We start from the raw sequence: 21107 nt of genomic DNA, 5'->3' as shown, positions 1-21107 counted from the left end.
TCATGGAACGAATCATCATCCTGGCCTACATTTAGCTACGGGATCAATCTTTGTTGACCATGGTTAATGGTGATCAGCAACTGTGTGAGGATTAAGTGTTGAAGGTCGGAGTTGAATTTATGTTGTTTATCGATGTGTGCTGCGTCCGAACAGTGAAGCGTTTTAATAAAGTAAATAAACCATAGAAAGGACTAGTAGCACCATTCCATCCCGTTATTTAGACGTTAAACGTTAGCATACAAAGCAAAAATTAGAAAAGAAACAACAGAAGGGTACATATTTCTTAACCTCGTCCACAGGGTCTTGTGACCCCTGAGCCGTTATTACGGAGTGTCCAAAATGCCCTTGGAACGAGGTTGCATATTTCTGTCTTTTTCCGAATGACACCTCTGACTCTTTGTAAGAAAGTTTCCAAGAAACTGAACCGGGCTATCGATTCAAATAAACTTTGTCCCTACAAGAGCTTTACTCGTGCCCAGACTGATCATTTCTAAAACAACATTTTTTACATTGATGGGACATTGCTGACGTCAGCATAATGTTTAAACTCTTATATCTCCCTAACCGGTGACTAAAACGGCCCGATCGTATATATTATTTCGTTCAGCGTTTCAAGCTCTTCACAATATAGGTAACAGCTAAAAAAATTGCGAAAAAAAATCTTTGCGCATCGACGGGTCATTGGTGACATCAATTCAAATGACGAATCTTTGTTAATTTGTTTCGCCTACCTAAGTTGATTTTTCCTCGCAAAATTAGGTATGTTTTCCAAACTCTCCAATCTGTTTCGAACTAGACGGGTTGGTATGACGCCATCAAAAAGCAAACCCAATATCTTTGATACTACTGTTAGTTGAAAGCATGTGATCCTTATACATTTTCTTAGTCAGCGTTTTATCATAGTCGATAGACAATCAACTATGGTTTTTTTCAAGATCTATACGATGAAAGCAATGGTTATACAAATTTGAATTGGTTTTTAATTTTTATTACAAAAATCGCCGCAAATATCGTCCAGTGGAGATTCGGCTTTAGAGTGGATTTTCCACAGGCTTTTTGACAAATATCTGCATATATTGATGTAGCTTAAATAAAGAAGTGGCTAGATAGATGTGTACGATTATATTTTATATGTTTATATTTTAACCCGAAAACTGGGAAGGAGAGCGTGAAAGTGCCGAGTTGATCAAGATGGCGTCCCAAGTGATGGACGAAAGAGACGTGACGGTACTTTCGTTTTTAAAATTTCTCATTTTTTAACAGCTTTCTGAGTGTTAAAATTTACTGTAGCCGAGACTCTACCTTGAAATAATCGTATGATTTTTTTGTTATTATTATAAGGATATTGTTAGATCCAGGTTGACCATTTTAACAAAATTTGGCGGGTCATTTTTAATGCACTACTTTAAAGACCAAATCCCAATTCTGAATACAGATGATTTTCGCCTTGATAAATTCTCCATACGCAACTCGCCCCTGCTTTTTCTCTTCCCCTACCTGCTTACGTAAAATACATAAATTTTAGTTAGCATTAAAAAATGGAAGTATATAACTATATATATAGTTATAGTTTCCAATTTTGTAAATTGTGTTAAAACAGAAACCGTTTCTGATTTTAGAAACTTTAAATGTAAATAATAAAACAGAAATATAAAGCATAACCAATGCACTAGAAGAGGTAAAACAAACTTGATTTGTTGCAGTGTTTTCAACTCATTATGATGACAAGGGTGCCAAAAAAAAGGGGGGGCTTTTTCGAGTTTGGCTATTTGAAAAAAATTTAAGTATTAGCCCGAAAAAACCCACATGGACCCAAACAATGCCCGAAAGAAAAAGAAAAACAATCAAAGAATAACCACCAATGATTCAAAAAACTATAAAAATTAAAATAAACTTACTATATATGGTAGCAAGCTCCTAAAAAACTGTTTTTGATGGTTTTTGATAAGATTTACTTGATAAATAACTTATATAAACTTTATAAACTCCTTTTTCTTCAAGCGCCTACTTCCAATTGTCACCTGGTATGTTACAAGAAATTGCATTTCGGGAATGCTCCGTGTGAGTTCGGGCGATTTCGGAAAAGTGCGGGCGGTTTCGGAACGGTAACGTTCACTTTACATGCTAGCATGGGTTAGAAGTGTATGTTTTTGACCGGACTATATTAGAATAGCGTGTAGTTACACTGGCGCCGTAGTTTTATGGTGCCGTAGTTTAGTGGTGCCATAGTTTAGTGGTTATCACTCTCGTACTTTGTAATTCTCTCCCCTTAGTTTTATCTTGCATAATTATATACAACACAGGAATTCAACTGTCCATTTATATGCATATATTCACATTGTATTTAGGAGTATCATTTTCAACAACTTTGCAAGTTATCTCTTGGTTATTCCTTGCAAGATATCCATGGTAGAGTTAACTATATTGCAGTATCCAACAAATATGGCTTAATCTTTGCTGTTTCCCATACAGGTATTTTACAATTTTATATTAAACCAAAATTGTTACAAAAATAACTTGTAAATTAAGTGCTAGCGATGTACTATGAAATGCAAAAGCCTGAGGTCAAAAGTTATACCATTTAGTCTGATTTTTTCAAGCTAACTGGTTTTTCGTATGTGTAAGTGTGATGTTTTGCAAATATTAAAACTTGCTGTGTCATTTTTATATTTTGAAATGAAAGAATATGATTAAAGCAAAGAAAAAAAAATTACAGCAATTTAAGGCCATCTATAGAGGGTCTGTTGTCTAATTTTTTTTTACTGTTTAGCCAGTGCCATTTTGTGCCCCTGAAGCCAATGTTTATGCTTAATATCCTTTCAACAACAAAAAGTTGTTTAAAATTCTCTTTATTTCATAATAATATACATTCATGGCAAGACATGGATATGTTATAATTTTTTTTATAGAAATTAAAGTAGTTGCTTTGGAAACAATTGAACAAGTTTCAGCTAGTGATATCACTGTTAATGCTGCTGGTAAGTGTTTGCAAACCCAAAGGGAATTTGTTCTACCCTATTTGATCACCATACCAAAATGCATGCATAATGTGCTATGGCAAATTTGGAATTACTTGCTCAATTATTATGAAACTTTGTTACTATTATTGTTTTTGTAATTGGCATCTTTTCCAACAATTCTCACTCCATTTGTCACTGATGTCCACCTATTAGACATTGCTCAAAACCACCATTATTAAACCCCTCTAAAATGGTAAAAGCCGCAAATTCTGATCTAATCATATGAGCATGAAACTTTCACAAAGTGTTTATGTTTTTAATTCAGACATTTTGTCAACTGTTGAACCTGTTTCCCCAGATTTTCCTGATTATAATCTGATAAATAAAAAATGTACTGGGTTTTCCAGGATTTATTATTATTATTTACTGTTATTTACCAAGAATATAGTTTGTTTAGTTCCTAATGGTACTGTTATCATTGAGCGCCCTGGTCATTTAAAGCTCCCATTTGAGCTGTCGAAGTTGTGCAACAGTCATTTAACTGGACAACTGCCTCTAATATATGAATTTTATTCTTGGCTGAATGTTAAGCAGAAGGGATCAATTCACCTTTTTATAAGCTCTTGCACGACTCATGCCAGGTTTGAACCTGAGACCTTCTGCACTGGAGGTGAATGCTCTACCACAAAGCCCCCATTCGAAACAAAGCCACCAACCAGAAACTTTTGCCAGCACTTATTTTATGTGCAAGAAAGTCTAACATTTTATGCATCAATTGCTTTACTAACAGAATTTCTGAATATTGCCCAGAACGTTCTCAAATATGGTTTTGATAGTTAATGGTATTTTCCCCGATTACAAGACTGCTGATGCTAGCAAGAAAATAATTATGCTAATTTTTTGCTTTTTTCTCTTACTGCAAATGTGCCAAGTTTTATGTTGTATGTGTAACTCTATGAATTATGGACCCCATGCGCTTTATACCCCTATACATACCCATCAAGGCACCATAAAGCTAATACCAAATAGGTGGCACTAACCCTTTTTAAAAACTAGAAAAAGTTTTCAAATAATTAGTTTGTCAAAAAATATTTGGCTTCAATAATTCCTCTTTAAATATATAGCTTTAGTGCTACTCACTTGTGAAATTATACAAAAAGAATTGGCATTACTGTTTAAGAGAACCGTTAATTAAACCAAATACGGTGCATAAAGTAAAAATAAAGTCCGTTTTCCATAGCGCCCCACCCCGAAAGTTCTAACTTCTGATAGCATTTTCGTTTTTTTTTTAAATTGTAACACAAGCTGTGTAAATTTTTCTTTTGACAGTAACTGCAGCATAATGCTAATGAGATTTCTTTCAAAACAAACAAAAATCTATTGTGAGAAAAATATATAAAAAAGTTAGAAAATTAGAAAATTAAACAAAACCTCTTTATGTTCCTAAAGGCCAATGTTTTAAGGAAATAACAAAGGAAATTCATATACATAACACATCGACCGAAAAATCTATCTGTTTGAACAGCTAACAGAATTTTAGGACATGAACGAATAGTTTAGGGAAAATGTTTTTTATACTGTCAGCAGTATAAATAAAAAAAAACTTTCTGACAAATAGTGTTGTTATTAATCTAAGTGAGATCACTAAAATTACTTTTTTTCTGTATGCTACCAATTTATTACCAAGTGTTGGTAATAAATTGGTTGCATATGATATGATATAACATAAGAAACACTGGTAAAATAGGTAATAATTTTATCTGGCATGAGTTTGTATCAAGATATTCTGCAACTGTACAGCCATAATTAATTCAGGATATACACAGGCAAAGTTGTAATTTTTCTTCCTTTTGGAAAAATTGAAAGAAATTGAGAAAAGAGAAAATCTCAATGTTTGATGAAATATTTGATTGGTTTGCTCTGGCCTTATGCATCATACATAAAAATGAGTGATACATACAGCATTAGAGATCAGATTTAGGTTAGCTTTAGAAGAGAAAAAAGGAAAATATTTGTTGTCAGTGAGTTAAGAGGTTCAGTTTCTGATATTGAAGTTTGAAAATCACCCATTACAAATGGAGGACACATACTTCCATGAAAAAAAGACATTAAATGAAAGACATCTGCATTGATTTCACTGCTAGATTGAAGAGACAAACTAAGTTTAGTATTAAACTGGAATGTGATGTGTTTTATTTCAAATCTCTATAGTGAACAACTTTGCGCATGATACTATTGCTGTTGGGTTCAGCATTCAATATATCAGTTTGAATTCTGATGACTCTATCATTTTTATTGTGTATCAAGATGGTGGAGAACTGAAACTTGGTGCTGTAGATGTTGCTATTGTGAAAAATTCGGTGAGTGAGAAAATAAATCTTATTTTGGTGTTAAAGTAAGTTGATTTTCTGTTTTGCCTGTTAGCTTTAAAATCCCAATGCAAAGTTTGTTTATTCGTGAAAACAGTGTTACATACATTTCAAGTTACAAACAATAAAAAATTAAAACACGTCAACTTTATATCTTGTTGTTTAAAAATTAAAGGGTTCCTTGAACTGGAATTAAAATATCTGAAATATATCCTAACATGCTGTAGAAAAAGAAAATAAATTTATACATTAAACCAACTGCGCTATTGATCCAATTGCTATCTCCCTAGCACATGTAGGATACTACCTTCTTGCAACATACTATGACCAAATCCAAAGTGACTATTCTGGTTTATAAAATATTCAATTTGATCTTAAAGCTTGTTAGCCTTGAAGAATTACTTTACATTTCCTAGGTCTCTGCTGACCTAACACACGTATGGACTTTCTGCAGTCATTAAGTTTATTGAAAAAGAAATTGTTTGTAAACACATGGCTGACAAGCATAAAAAATAAAAATAAAATTATTTTCACACCAACAGAGTAATGCCAAAACCTTTTATAGTTTATAGTGTACAGGTATTATAATATAGATGATTACTTTTAAAGGGGAGATTTTCATGTTATATGTTCCAGGACCTTTAAAGAATGCAGAGAAATAGACCTAGGTGATAATGTTAAATAGATAGATATTTAACATTTTTTAAATCGATTATATATGATTCATTTACTTTTAGATCCACATACTTTGTAACCAGGTTCAAACTCATTGAAGATGCAAATGAACAAACAGTTAAAAAATAAATATGCTTAGTTGTGTATAAAATCAACATTTATGCAAGAATTCCCTGGCCTTATATCATAAAAATTTAACTTTATGAGAATATTTTAATTTTAACTACTATACCTTTTAATTCTTAGAACAAGAATGATGCCGTTTTTACATCACTAACACTTGTCAATGCATCTGGTATGTTTCTTTTCTTAGTTTTTTCTTTCTTTTTCTGATGTATGCCAGTGCTGTAAATCAACCCATCAAAAACAACACACATTGTTGATTTATAGATATCATGATTTTCTTGTTCATTACTTTTAGATGAAATTCTGCTATAAGTTAAAATTTACAACAAGTTAGTTCCCAATAAGATACTTTGTCTTCTGTCAAAAAAAAATATCAACCGATTAAAGAACCAACCTAAACTGTGAACTAATAAAAATAGTCAATTAATTACAGACATTTATCCCTGGTTTAAGGTACCAGGACTTTCATTAAACTCTATTTAAAAGGTAAATAATGCTTTTTTTTTTAGATATTTGTGTTAACGAAGTACAATGCCATCCCGAACTTCCTACACTATCAGCACTTGTGTTATCAAATGGACATGTTTTAATGATAGAATTAGATGCAAACAATCAACTGGCTATTGCATCTTCATTGACACCAACCACCCCTGTTACAAGCGGTTCGCTTCTTATTGTTGTTTAACCACTGTTTTGACCATGTTGTAGTTCTCATCTGCCATCTAAATTTATGATGGCATGAAGTTTTCCTCCATATCAAGGAAGTGGATTATCAAACCATTTTCAGTTAATAAATGATTTATAAAATCCTCAAACAATTTATTTTAAATTCGCGCATCAGATCACTTAATTTATTGTTCAATTCTTGTTTATCTATGAGCAGTTACAAAGTTCAATTAAAATTGTGCGATACGTTTTTATACCTACAGAAATTAGTTTTATGTAAATTCAAAGGTCTGGCTCATTTGTTGCAGTTGTTTGTGCAATTCTGTAAACTATATCTTTTTTAGTTTGTTGGAGTCCAAAGGGTAAACAAATAGTGGTTGGGGATAAACAAGGAAACTTGATACAATATGATAAGGTATGAATAGATATAAACTAACTTGTTACTGTAAAAAGTCATTTCTTTGTGGTCTAGCGTTACTTCTAGGTTAAAGCGTCGTGGTGGGTGCACAGGTCTCTTTATTTTATTTATTTTTTGTGTTGGTGTGTCATACTTTTAGTGTAGGTGTGTTGTTTTTTAATTTATCTGTTGGCAGGTTTTTGTAATGTTTTTAAACGTTTAATTTAGATCGCACATTGTAAACGTAGATACTAAAAGTAGGAACCAGCAGTATTTCGGAGTAACCACCAGAGAACCACTAGTATTATGAAGTAACCACCAGAGAACCAGCTGTTTTTTTAAGTAACCACAAGAGAACCAGCAGCTTTTATTAATTTATTCCAGATAAGGCAGCAACAGCGGCGCAAAGGTCTTTTGATTTTTATACAACACTTCATGACCTTAAAACTACCAAATATGATAAATAAAAGGGCACCTAGTTCCCAGGGCTTTTTCCTGATACTTGCTAACTATTTACTTTTAAGTTGTTTTCACGAGGTCCAATAAATGGATTCCACGAAGATTAATTTTCAAAAATATGAATAAAATTCGCGAAAATTTGCAATAATTAACCAACTTAAGTTATTTATTTCTTTATTTTACCTGAAGGCAATAATAAAAACAAAAAAGAACAGAACAAAAATAGTGTTTTAAGGATTAAAGTTCGTTCTTTGAAATAAAACGTGACACGTTTCAAGGAAAAAATGAAAGCATAATTTTTTTTACTTGAACAGAAAAACAAACGTATATTTTCTGCCGGATGCCACAATGTTTCTCTTCAACATTTATTAACTCATTCGAACTTTACTTTGTCTACCAAAAGAAAAAAATGTCTTGTTTTGGACCCTCCTCCGTATAGCGTTTTATTTAGTTTACAATACACAAATTGCAAAATGAAAATCCTACGGTCAAATACGTAATCTGGTTAAGCAGAATAGGGATCGTTGAAGGAAGTGTGTGAAAATAAACTAAAATTTGATATGGATTGCTCAACAGTGGATACAATGGCAGTAGAGATATCTCTCACGCTCCATGACTTCAAACTATGCAGTTTATTAATTCATTCAATTCATTCGAACTTTAACGTCTACCACAAGAAAAACAATGTCATGTGTTAGACTCTCTGTATAGTATTTTTCGTTATATTTTGTTTACAATTCTGATATTAGTTCGTTATTTAAAATATTAATTTTGTTTTTGTTAATTCTCACGTGTGGTTTTAAAAGCCTTCTGTCTCAACTGTTGCATAAAGCCCGAGTCACACCAGACATAAACATTTCAGAAAAAAAGGGTCATGAACTGTTGTGTACATTATAAAATGTTTCGCATTCGAAGCGGTAGTTGCGTTACTTCAAAATACTGCTAGTTACTGCTGATTCCTACTTTTAGTAAAAGCACATTGTAAAGTGTTTTTAGAAGGTGTAGCCTCTACAAGTAAAAAGGCCTTTGGGCTAGTTCTATTGTTACTAGTGCTGTATTTTCTGTTTGTTTGTATTTTCTCAACATAAATTTGTTATCAGTAATTTCAGTTAAATTTTGCTTTTTTCTCCGAGGCTAAATGTTAGCAATATCATGTAGTATGTAAATTCTAGGAATTTATCTTTCATTACAGACTCTTCAGGTACAAAAGAAAGTTACTCCACCTCCAGAAATAGATATGAAATCAGGTAGGAAACAAATCTTGTGTTTATATGAGTGTAAAAAATGTGAAGTTAATATTGAACATTGCTTCTCGCTATAATTTCTTTGTTTGCTTTATTATGAAGGCAGAATTTAAAAACAGTTTTACCATTTGTACTTGACAGCTGTTGCCTTAGTGATGAAAGAGTTTTTTAACCACTGCTTCCAATCTTTTGTTATATTGATATATTTTTAATTTTTTTCTTAGTTGGTGGTTTATATTGGATATCATCTTACTTATTTTTTGTGGTGTATCATGATCTTGAAAATGTTGCTGAACCACCCATTGTTACCATGGTTACAACACAAGTATAGAATGTTAATTTTTGTTTCAGTATACTCTTTAAATACAGCAAATGGTTCGTTTTGCATGCTTGAGCCTTCAAAATTGATTCCCGTGTGTAAAGCATTACACTTATCAAATTTTCAAAACAAGTATATTACTTTCTAAATTTCAGAAAAGGAAATTGCCTCTTCTCAAGGTAATATTTTTGCCACATGGGGGAGGGGGGCGAGGAACTAAGGAGCTGTTCAGATGAGAAATATTTTCTTGAGAACCGGGTATTTGTTTGAGCATAATTGTAGCCTGAGATCTCAACTTTAAAAATTTAATTGCATTCATATGAGAAAAAATATTTACCCGCCTACCGAGATCTCTGGTGTGCATGATCATGATCTCGGCCATATGGATGAGAGTTTTCTCGGAAGCCGGGATAAATTAATGCTGAGTCAGCGAAATGTTGAAAATATTTGCTAGTTGGCATGAAGAAATGATCGAATTTTTTCATAGATAGTTTAAGTGCATATAAATCAGAGTTGGTATTCAAAGGTTTGATGCAGATAAATATATGCAGTGTAAAACTGTGCGTTTGGCCATGGTAAGAAAATATGAGAGTTTTGGTCCTATATAGCTGCTAAAGAGATGCTAGCTAACATGGAGGACTTATCAGCAGAAGAGCAAAAATCTATTAAAAATTAAATTAAAATATCAAAAGATCTTATCACAAAAGCCCGAAAACGTGTTATGAAAAAAATTAGGGACATTTGACTACATTTTTTGAAAGCTGTTGTATCTGGGAAGCGAAGTGGTGCAGGAAAGTTAGTTTATGAACACTACGATAAAGGTGGTACACATATGGGGTAGCACTCCTAATGTTGTTCCATTTGAATTTGAAGTTAGTCGTAAAAAATTTACCACACCTGAAGAACAGCAGGATCAAGAACGTGATGAGGAATATGAGGAAGTTATTGCTTAACAGCTGAATAGTTTTGTAGAACAAAATAATTCAGACGAAACATGTTTAACTTTGCCGTCTACGTTAAAAAGATTAAGAGAAAAAACATTTGCTCACCCAGGGAAAAGTTTTCCCACCTTCCCATGTGAAGAGAAAGTGAAGTGACATGCTGAAACATTTACCTGTTTTCCACGGAAATATTTCTCATATGAACAGCCCCTAAGTCTCCATTCGAATGCAAGAGGGGATTTCTTTTCATCTCTATTGTGTTTAGTGTATGGCTCTGTTTTCACAACATAACTAATGTGCTATCCTATTCTTTTCACCTTTTCCCATGTTATCATGATTGCAAGTATTTGAGTTAAGTAGAAATGACTGAGGATTCTGTGCTGCACACACTACACTATGATTTTTGCAAAAGAGATAGTAAAGTTATTGTTGTTCAAATTCATAGGTAAAAAAAACTTCATATTTTTATATAAGAGGAAGCACTTTGCAAAACTCCAATCGTAACAAATGTTAGCATTTTATTATTCCCAAGCTTCCCTTTTAAAAACAATAAATAAAACACTGGCCGTAGGAGGACCCTGTTTTTTTACCTCTACATTATGAATGCAGACACCTGGAATGGATTGAAAAGTGTCAGTTGTTTGATAAAGCTACTTTACTTTTATTAACCAATCAAAAACCTTATACTTTTCAAGTTTTAACTGAGGGTTACCACAAGATTGTCAGAATACGTTACAACAAGAATAGATTGTTTTTAAGCAGTCAGTTTTATTTTTAGGTATTTTTAAAGTTTGGTGGGATCTTTATGACATGTTTCACCTAAATACAGATTTAATGTAGTTAATTTGATGTTTTAGCTATCTAGCTCTAGCTAACATACCTTATTACTTGTGATTTGTGGCTACCTTCATCCCCTTTTTTATATTTTGGTTAAAAGTGAAAATACCTAGGTAGGAAACAAGCCACCGATTTCTTAGATGGTTTTTTGATTATAATGCTTTTTACTCTGAGAATGTGGCTAGCTAGACTTCTGAGTGTTTTATGAACTTGGCATAGCAATGTAGAAGTATGGGTAAACACATTTCTAAAGAGCCTTTGTCCAATGACAAATAGTGTCCAGTGCTGAATACTAATATTAGCTACTAAAGTTGTTGCTATAACTAAGTTGAAGTATTATTTTCCCAGTTAATATATAGCACTTCGAAAGGCCTTTTTTCTGATATCCTGTTTAAACTAAGGTTCACAATAAATTGGGTTGTGGTGGTATATTATGCAGGGTATTACCCTGTTTATACTGGGCTGACGCATATCAAAATGTATCAGGTAGAGGTTAACCAAAATTTTCCAAAAATATAGGACAAGTTCAGTTGTTCTATAAGTTGTTCTTAGTCTTGTTAATACAACCATATGTCTCGTTCGAGTTAAAAGTCCTATAACTTCTTTAAATATTAAAATAAAGGCTTAAAACTTGGTATAGTATAGTTTTAATTTCAATTATGCAAGTAAAAAAAAGGGTTAATCATGACTAAATGTCGATTACTGTTTAACTCATGCAATGTTTCCATACATCAGCCTTTTGACCCAGATGTGACTTGGATTTGCGCCTGCACGTTATTAGAATAATGCACCTGACCTCGAACGATTGCAATAAAAAGTCGAACAGACTCTACCCTTTATCTTAACAGCAAATTAAAACGTAGAATTAAGTAAGAATTTTTATAAGATTTTTAATTTCAAAATGCATAGCAACAACGTAAATGGCTTACAACCCAAAACCGAATAAAATAATCTCAAATAAAAAAAAATATGTATTAAGAGAAGCCATTGATAAGCACATCAATATCAATCAAGTGTTCCGTGTAGAGAGAACACATGTTTTTCTTATGCTTACGTTTATCTTATTCTTATATTTTTCTATCAGTATTGTTTGGGTGAAGAATTCCAGTTTCTGACATCAGAATGGCTGCAAATTCAACGATTTATTATGTACTCATGATTTTGTTTTCTTACTTAGAAAGAGGGTCAAGCAAGTTATTCCATCTTAAATGACATTTACTATGGCTTTTGTGAGGAGCGATCATTGTGTTTTTATTTCTCCTATATCCCAGGCTGGTAAGGATGACATAGTTCTGCAGTAATATATATTTTTGTTGAGTTATCAATACAGTTTGTGTATATTTTTTTGATCAAAAAATCTTGCAATCTGATCAACGTATGTTTTTCACGGTGTATTACCGTATACCAACTTATTTTGTATTGTATAACTGTGCTGCATTATGGTTTTATAGCGAAATTTAATCCATTTCTCCAAAATGCAGTTGAACTCCTGTTGTCTATTAATAAATTTAAATTTTAGCAGCAAATTGATACTGAAAATCTGTATAAATAACCAGCCAGTGTGATCCCGACTATGAAAGCAGTTTTTCATAACAGGAAAAGCAATTCATCCACCTTGTTAACTTGTTTTCAGGAATTTAATGATATCAATGGCAAGTAACGCAATGGAAGCAGCTCCTGTCGGTAAAAAGGATGAGAAAGTAAGTTACGATTACTTGCTGCAAACGGTTTTTCTAGTTGAAGTGTTAGCTCTGCACTTGGCGTGGTTTCACGGTCCATCTCTATGAGTTTCATGTTATATCCCCCATTTAAACCTTGTATTTTATATGTTTTCCCCTATTTCCTAGACCATTGGTTAAGCCTGAATTGCTTTTGAAAATCCTTTGGGCTGCAATTTGGGTCTTGTCCCCTCGTCCAAAAGCAAAAAAGGAGACATTGTATTGCCACAAAACACAAAACTTTAAGAATGTAAAAAAATTAAAAAAAAAAAAATTTTTTTGACTTAATGACGTCATCATATATTTGAGAGCTTGAAAAAGACTAAAATAGTGAAACATAAGCTTGGACTAAAATGTTTTTACAATGTAGATACTTAAAATGACTTAATAAATGTATAAGAGATATGATATACAATTTTGAGTTTTTGATACTACTCCATTTTATTTAAAATCATAAAACATAAAATTTAGAAGAGGTTTTTTTCTCTACTCCAAAATGACGGATAAAGAGGCTTTTTGGGCTCGGTAGGACTAATATCATCTATTTTGCACCTTAAAAACTACCCTTTCTATTTACTCTGTTAAAGTACTTGTCTTCTCTGGAAACAAAATTCTTTATGAACAAGGACATTTTTTTGTCGTTGTTTTAAGTATGTATTGTAAACCACAGCGTTCTTTATTTGTATTTCTTTTTTCATTTAAAAAGTGGCAAAGATGGGCGTTGTTGGACACTGGTCGAGCAGAAATGCCACTAACTGCTGGTAACGAGGACACTTATCCTGTCGGTATTGGTATTTGTTTAAATTCAAGAACAGGAATTGAATTAGGTATGTTATTTCATTTTTCTGTGATCTTGGTACAAAGTTTGACAGGTATGTCATACTGTCTGTGAATAAGAATTGCGATCTTGAGATGAAAATTATTTTTTACTATTGATCAGGTCATCTATAATATTTAATCCTAACCTCATAACATAGTTCAGTGGTTATTTTTGATGACCCTAGAGCCCTGGAGTAACTTTAATGTACCCACGCCCAGTTTTGGTCGTTGATAAAACTTAAATACATAGAAAAAAAACATTGGTTCATGTCTCAATATGACGTACGATAATTGTCGTTTAATAGTAGTAAACTATAAGTAGCTCAAAATAAAATATTTTAATGCATAAACTTAACGATGAAATGTAACTGTATATATTTTGTATCCAAAATGTTTTTTATCATTAGTGACAATAGTTTATGGCAATCAATTGAAATATTATTCTACGGTTTGTTTTAGATGACAAGGAATTACCACCCGCACCAGTTTATGTCATGTTGTCAACAGATGGTGTGTTGTGTTCCTACCGGATGGTCAATCAGTTTCCACAAACTGATCATAGCATTCTTACTCAAGTGCAACCATTCCCAACAACAAAGCCCAGACGTGGAACGCCATCATCTTTTGCTGCTCCTTCCACTGCAATACCTGCTCCTTCCAATGCAATGCCTCCTCCTTTCAATGCAATGACTGCTCCTTCATTTAATTTTAGTAACACTGCATCTAATAGTTTTGGAAATCCAACAGGAAATTCTTCTTTTAAGTTTGCTGCTTCTGTTGTTAATTCTAGCCAATCATTAACGTTTGGTGGTGCTATGTCAACGCCTGCTTCGAACTCTAACAGACCAGTAGCGTCTGCTAGTGCTATGCCAACGCCTGCTGGAGCTTTGCCAACGCCTACATTTGCGTTAAATACAGCACCATCTTTTCTAAGCAAAGTTGTGACAGATCCAAACAGCAAGGCCAAGGAGAAATCATCTGGATTTCCTATAACATCTTTTTCGTTTACTGGTGGAGAAACTAATCAAAAACCGTTTGGGTCGGTAACTGGGCCTGCTTTTAATTCGCAAGGATTTCCTACTTTTAGTACTGATCTTCCTACGTCGTCAAAACCAGCAGAAAAGAAAGGTAGTGGCGCTTCAACATTTGTTTTTACCACACCGAAAACAACGCTGCCACTTTTTGGTTCAACAACGCCAAATCCGAATACTATTCAAACTACAGGATTTCAGCTTTCAGGAAACACAGCTGAGTCTGCCAGATCAGTCTTCACGCCTTTACCACAACCAGCCAATGAAGTTAGTGCGTTAGCACCGTTATCCCAGCCGACATTCTTTCAGCAAACTAACACTCCTGTAGTTTCGCAACCATATCAATTACAAGTTAGTTTAAATCGATCCAATGGAACTCTATCCGGATTCTCAACAACAGGTGTTTTAAGTAAAGATACGATCTCAAGCAAAACAACTGCTGCACAGTCTGTCTTAAGTCAACATCAAGAGTATATCCTTTCGCAAAAACAAAAGGCAGATGCATTATCGAAACCACCATCTCAAGCACAGCAGATATCACAACCACCACTTGTGTCAACTCCGCTTAGTTCACAAGTGAATGATCAAATACAACCTCCTACATCTCTTCCGGTTACGCAGATATCACAACCACCATTGGTAACAACTCCACTTAGTTCACAATTAAATGATCCAACTAACCCTCCAACCTCTGTTACCGCCACCACTCAACCCGTGACAGAAGAAGACAAGGCTGATCAAGACATTGCACAACAAACTGCTCATTTGCATGCAATGTTAGAAAAAGACATTGTAGATGAGATTAGGAGTTTTAATACAGAGATTATTAACTTCCAACAGTCGATTAGTGAGTTAACAAACAAAAAAGATCTTATTGGCACTCAGCAAGAACTGGTAGACATGAAAAATGAAATCGAGAAGCTTGACAATTTTGTTTATGGACACAAGCTGATTACAAAAGAAAATAAGTTGGAATGTAATCATCTCCGAGAAGAAGTGTTAAAGCATTTTAAGTTGGTTGACGAGGCTGAATTACGCAAGCAAAAAAATGAAGATCAACGGTATTCCACAGTGTTGAGAACACGTCCACTTGATCCAATATCTACACGCCAAAGAAAACAGATACGGAACCAGTATAACCAATTAGAACACACACTTCAAGATGTGAACGCGCTGCTCGATGCAAAATGGGAGGAGAAGGAGGTCTTAAAGAAAAGAGGCAGAAGTAGAAATGTCTCTCACAACCAGCAAATCTTTAAGACCGTTGAAGCAATTGAAAAGATTACAACAAATCTTTCTCAGCGAGTGGAAAACTTAACCCTTCAATCGCAGGAAACCCAACTGTTATCCATGAATATTACTCATAGATCAAACTTGGACAGGGTTAATCTTCCTAATAAATCGGCTGATGATGAGAAGGCAATAAGAGAGAAATTGCGAATGCAGAAAAGTAACGCTAAACAATTGTCCATGCTAAAAAATTATCTCAGTAATAGGTCTACTACTCCAGTCCGAAAGCCCAAACAGTATGCTTTAAATTATAATGGATATGATACAACTTTACAGACACCTTCGTTTCAGTCCTTACATCCCAAGGCTGCATCTACACCAGCTATAACTTACTTAAAGAATGAAGGTCATGCTTTCTCGACCATGAAGGCTGTACCAGAAGAAAAAGCCGCCACGTTGTCATCTGCCTTAGCCAATGTTGTGAATGGCTCTTCCACGCCCAGTGTACTGCATAATGTTTCTGGTTTCCATCATCCAACCAAAGCTCCCGAGAATACACCAGTTACCCCTGATATTCTAGGTCAGTCATCTCGTGAGACGCCTAATAAATCCTACAATACGGAGCCTGTGAACAAGAATCTTTTTGGACTGAATACTGGAAGTGGCGATCCTAAGTTTGGCAATCCGTTTGCAGGTAATCCAGGTGCCAAGAGTGGTGTGTTTAATTCTCCAGGACCCAAAGATAAATTACCTGCTAAATTACAAACGGACAGTTCAAGCAAACTGATGCCGATTACTACAAATCAGGCCATATTTTCCTTTAGCACACCAGTCCAATCTAGCAAACCTGTACCTGGCGTATCACAAGCAAATAGCCTCGCTGGAGCCAACGCAGGTTTCTCTTTTAATTTTAAAAATCCTGTTGGATCGATTTGTAAAACTGAAGTGTTGGCTTCCACCACTACTACTACATTTAAAAAAACAAACGCATTGTACAGTCCAGGCAAAAGTGACAATTTGAAAGATTTAATCGAGTCAGTGAGTTCTTCAAACATGTTTACAGCAGTTGATAAATACAAAATATCTATTGGCTCCGCAGCAACAAGTGCTTCAGGCGGATTATTAGGTGCTACAGCAACACCAAATGTGTCGGGAATACCGTTTGGTTCCACAGCAACAACCAGTGTGTCGGGAATACCGTTTGGTTCCACAGCTACAACAAGTGCGTCAGGTGGATCATTTGGTTTCACAGCAACAACAAATGCATCAGGTGGATTATTTGGCTCAACAGCTACAACAGGTGCGCCGGGAGTACTGTTTGGTTCCACAGCTACAACAAGTGCGTCGGGAGTACCGTTTGGTTCCACAACAACAACAAGTGTGTCGGGAATACCGTTTGGTTCCACAGCTACAACAAGTGCGTCAGGCGGATCATTTGGTTCCACAGCTACAACAAGTGCGTCGGGAGGACTATTTGGCTTAACTGCAACAACAAGTGCGTCAGAAGGATTATTTGGTTTAACAGCTACACCAAGCGTGTCGGAAGGACTGCTTGGCTCAACAGCAACAAAAAGTGCATCAGGAGGACTATTTGGCTCAACAGCTACACCAAGTGCGTCTGAAGGACTGTTTGGTTCCACAACAACAAGTGTTTCAGTCGGATTGTTTGGTTCCACAGCAACAACAAGTGGCTCAGGTGGACTGTTTGTTTCCACAGCAACAACAAGTGCGTCGGGCAAATTGTTTGGTTCCACAGCAACGACAAGTGCGTTGGGAGGACTATTTGGCTCAACTGCAACAACAAGTGCGTCAGGAGGATTATTTGGTTTAACAACTACACCAAGCGTGTCGGAAGGACTGCTTGGCTCAACAGCAACAACAAGTGCGTCAGGAGGATTATTTGGTTCAACAGCTACACCAAGTGTGTCGGGAGGATTGTTTGGTTCCACAGCAACAACAAGTGAATCAGGTGGACTGTTTGGCGCCACAGCAACAAGTGCGTCGGGAGGACTGTTTGGTTCCACAGCAACAAAAAGTGCATCAGGAGGACTATTTGGCTCAACAGCTACACCAAGTGCGTCTGGAGGACTGTTTGGTTCCACAACAACAAGTGTTTCAGGCGGATTGTTTGGTTCCACAGCAACAACAAGTGGCTCAGGTGGACTGTTTGTTTCCACAGCAACAACAAGTGCGTCGGGCAAATTGTTTGGCTCAACTGCAACAGCAAGTGCGTCAGGAGGATTATTTGGTTTAACAACTACACCAAGCGTGTCGGAAGGACTGCTTGGCTCAACAGCAACAACAAGTGCGTCAGGAGGATTATTTGGTTCAACAGCTACACCAAGTGTGTCGGGAGGATTGTTTGGTTCTACAGCAACAACAAGTGAATCAGGTGGACTGTTTGGTGCCACAGCAACAAGTGCGTCGGGAGGACTGTTTGGTTCCACAGCAACAAAAAGTGCTTCAGGAGGACTATTTGGCTCAACAGCAACAACAAGTGAATCAGGTGTACTGTTTGGTGCCACAGCAACAAGTGCGTCGGGAGGACTGTTTGGTTCCACAGCAACAACAAGTGGATCAGCTGGACTGTTTGGTTCCACAGCAACAAAAAGTGCATCAGGAGGACTATTTGGCTCAACAGCTACACCAAGTGCGTCTGGAGGACTGTTTGGTTCCACAACAACAAGTGTTTCAGGCGGATTGTTTGGTTCCACAGCAACAACAAGTGGCTCAGGTGGACTGTTTGTTTCCACAACAACAACAAGTGCGTCGGGCAAATTGTTTGGCTCAACTGCAACAACAAGTGCGTCAGGAGGATTATTTGGTTTAACAACTACACCAAGCGTGTCGGAAGGACTGTTTGGTTCCACAGCAACAACAAGTGGCTCAGGTGGACTATTTGGTTCCACAGCTACACCAAGTGTGTCTGGAGGACTGTTTGGTTCCACAGCTACACCAAGTGTGTCGGGAGGACTGTTTGGTTCCACAGCAACAACAAGTGGCTCAGGTGGACTCTTTGGTTCCACAGCTACACCAAGTGTGTCGGGAGGACTGTTTGGTTCCACAGCAACAACAAGTGCGTCAGGAGGATTATTTGCCACGTCGACATCAGTGGCACCAGCATTTGGTAGCAACTCGCAACAGACCTCGAGTAAGTTAAATTTTAAAACAAAATTGATTGTCCCAATTGAATGGTATGTTGATCAAAATGGAGAAAGTATTTTATGTGTACCGATTTATTTACTGATGCAAATAGTATATTTGTTACAGGCGGTGGATTTGGTGGATTTGGTCTTGGCGGAAAACCTATGAATGATCCAAACAAGAATCCGTTTGGGACAATTTCTTCTACCAGCAACATGTCAGGTAATAAATTTGCGAAGGTATTTGTCATATTGAAAAAAGTATGTGGAGAGGAAAAACGGAGAGAATAGGTTGGACTTATGTTTCGCCGAGATCGTTTACCGTTCTTGCTAACACGCTTTGGAACATTTTTTTTGTCTTTAGATTCGAGCCAATTATTTGGCACATCAACAAACAGTGTTTTTGGACAAGTAAGACACTAAATATGAGAACAAATACAAACATATGGTGTATTCAATCTATGATTGACAGAGCCGTAGCAACATTGTTTTGTTGTTGCTGTTATCATTGTTGTTGTTGTTGTTGTTGTTGTTGTTATTGCTGTACTTGCTATTGTTTTTGCTGTTGTTCTCTGCACTACATTCTCTGCATAATATATTAATATTTTTTATCTTTCGCTTTTTTATATTTTCAGCCTTCAATCACGCCATCTTTTGGGTCAGGATCGTTTTCCAGAGGTATACATACTACGCTTGTTTTTGAGAGCTTCTTAGTTAATAATTTCTTAGACCCTGGTCTGTTTTATGCAGCTGTTAGGTGCTGATTTATTACTAGCGAGAATCCAAAAAAAAAACTCGCTACCATCTTTAGTGACATTAATTTTGTGAACATTAATATATTAGTGGCACGTGGCTAAGTGGTTACTGTGATTATATCGTTTGCTTACATACTCGATAAACCGTAATCTTTTCTCCCCACAGTAAGCGCGGGTTTTTTCTATTGCTTTTTGGGCTATTTATTCCCTTCATATAAAGAATAATAGCTCAAAATTCTTTTAAGACTTTGGATCTGGGTTGGCCAGTCAACAGCAGCAGGCATCTTCTTTTGGTCTTAGTTCACCTCCGCAAGCTTCAGGTGAGATAGTCGAATTAATTTGCGGTGCAACCTAGGCTATTCAAAATAATTATTCTTTACTGCAGTGTAAGTGGCTTTGTTTTGTAATTTGATACAAAGTACCAATCCATCCTTTTTTTAGCCCCTGCTTTTGGTGCTCCGGCGGCTTTTGGTAGTCCACCATCATTCGGTGGTGCGCCCGCTTTTGGTGCATCGCCATCCTTTGGAAGTGGTGGTGGAGCTGTGTTTGGTTCTGCAGGCACTACTCAAGGCCCGGTATTTGGTTCTGGTGGTGGAGGTGGAACTACATTTGGTAGCCTAGCTGGTCAAACTACTGGTGGAACCACGTTTGGGAGTTTGGCTGGCCAAACTACTGGCGGAGCCGCGTTTGGGAGTTTGGCTAACCAAGTTGCACCTTCGTTTGGACAACTGTCCACTGGAGCATCCTTTGGTTCCTCGGGCCACGGAGAATTTGGGAATAATAACTCACAAGGAAGGTAAGACAATGTTGTTAGGTCGTTTATTCTTTCATCATACATGATATATCACCACTGTTCTCTTTCGCCATCTTAATAATAAGTTAACTACAATACTAACCATTTGATCATATTTGCTTCTTTGCATTATTTCTATTTATGTTCTAGCAATACATCTTCCTTCTCATCGTGGAGATGATGAAGTGATTGTGCCAAGGAACGTCTTATTCCGAGGAATAAATTTTATATACTGGAACTTTTTTGATGTATTTTAAAGTGACTATTTTGTGGTGAGATGAAAATTGCCAAAGCTACTTGTCTTGCTATATACACATCAATTTTTTCCGCGTTTGATTATTGAGGAAAACGAAACTCTTATATATCTATCTATCTTATATAGTTTGAAAGTGGAACTAAGTCTGGGTTTTGGTTCATATTCGAAAGAAATATTAGCTGGAATTGTAAAGAAACTGTTTTTTTTCTATTTCTTTTAGTTAGCACAAACGAAAACTTTTTTATGCATTTGTGTTGTTTTTTGTGTTTTTCTTTCCATCGCACGTATAAAACTATCAACGCATCATTATAAGAGAAAAATTAGCGCGATTGAAATTTAGCAAAAGTAGCAAGCTTTTTTCTGAATTCC

At 35.6% G+C, this 21107-nt stretch overlaps 1 protein-coding gene across 1 annotated transcript; it reads left to right on the top strand.

Annotated features, from left to right (window-relative positions):
- Positions 1-652: 652 nt before the first annotated feature.
- Positions 653-20986, top strand: LOC130612690 (nuclear pore complex protein DDB_G0274915-like). Its single transcript, XM_057434043.1, has 19 exons — positions 653-1227; positions 2349-2472; positions 2910-2978; positions 5172-5320; positions 6251-6299; positions 6640-6792; positions 7141-7211; positions 8845-8899; positions 9121-9221; positions 12171-12268; positions 12627-12693; positions 13418-13538; positions 13990-18942; positions 19062-19157; positions 19299-19345; positions 19570-19612; positions 19935-20009; positions 20131-20485; positions 20633-20986. The coding sequence occupies exons 1-19, from the start codon at positions 1192-1194 to the stop codon at positions 20661-20663; spliced, it is 6693 nt and encodes a 2230-aa protein (XP_057290026.1). The 5' UTR covers positions 653-1191; the 3' UTR covers positions 20664-20986.
- The last annotated feature ends 121 nt before the right edge of the window (positions 20987-21107 follow it).

Source organism: Hydractinia symbiolongicarpus, chromosome 10, assembly GCF_029227915.1.
Source record: "Hydractinia symbiolongicarpus strain clone_291-10 chromosome 10, HSymV2.1, whole genome shotgun sequence".
Classification (NCBI taxonomy): domain Eukaryota; kingdom Metazoa; phylum Cnidaria; class Hydrozoa; order Anthoathecata; family Hydractiniidae; genus Hydractinia; species Hydractinia symbiolongicarpus.
Note: the sequence above shows the minus strand (reverse complement) of the source record. Positions and strands in the feature narration are given on the sequence as shown.

What these genes read in the sequence shown, in the direction of transcription:
- LOC130612690 (XM_057434043.1), top strand. Translation starts at nt 1,192, where the DNA reads ATGGCGTCCCAAGTGATGGACGAAAGAGACGTGACG. An exon ending in ACTTGATACAATATGATAAG is followed by an intron (nt 7,212 to 8,844) that starts GTATGAATAGAT and finishes CTTTCATTACAG; the next exon opens with ACTCTTCAGGTACAAAAGAA. An exon ending in AAGAACAGGAATTGAATTAG is followed by an intron (nt 13,539 to 13,989) that starts GTATGTTATTTC and finishes GGTTTGTTTTAG; the next exon opens with ATGACAAGGAATTACCACCC.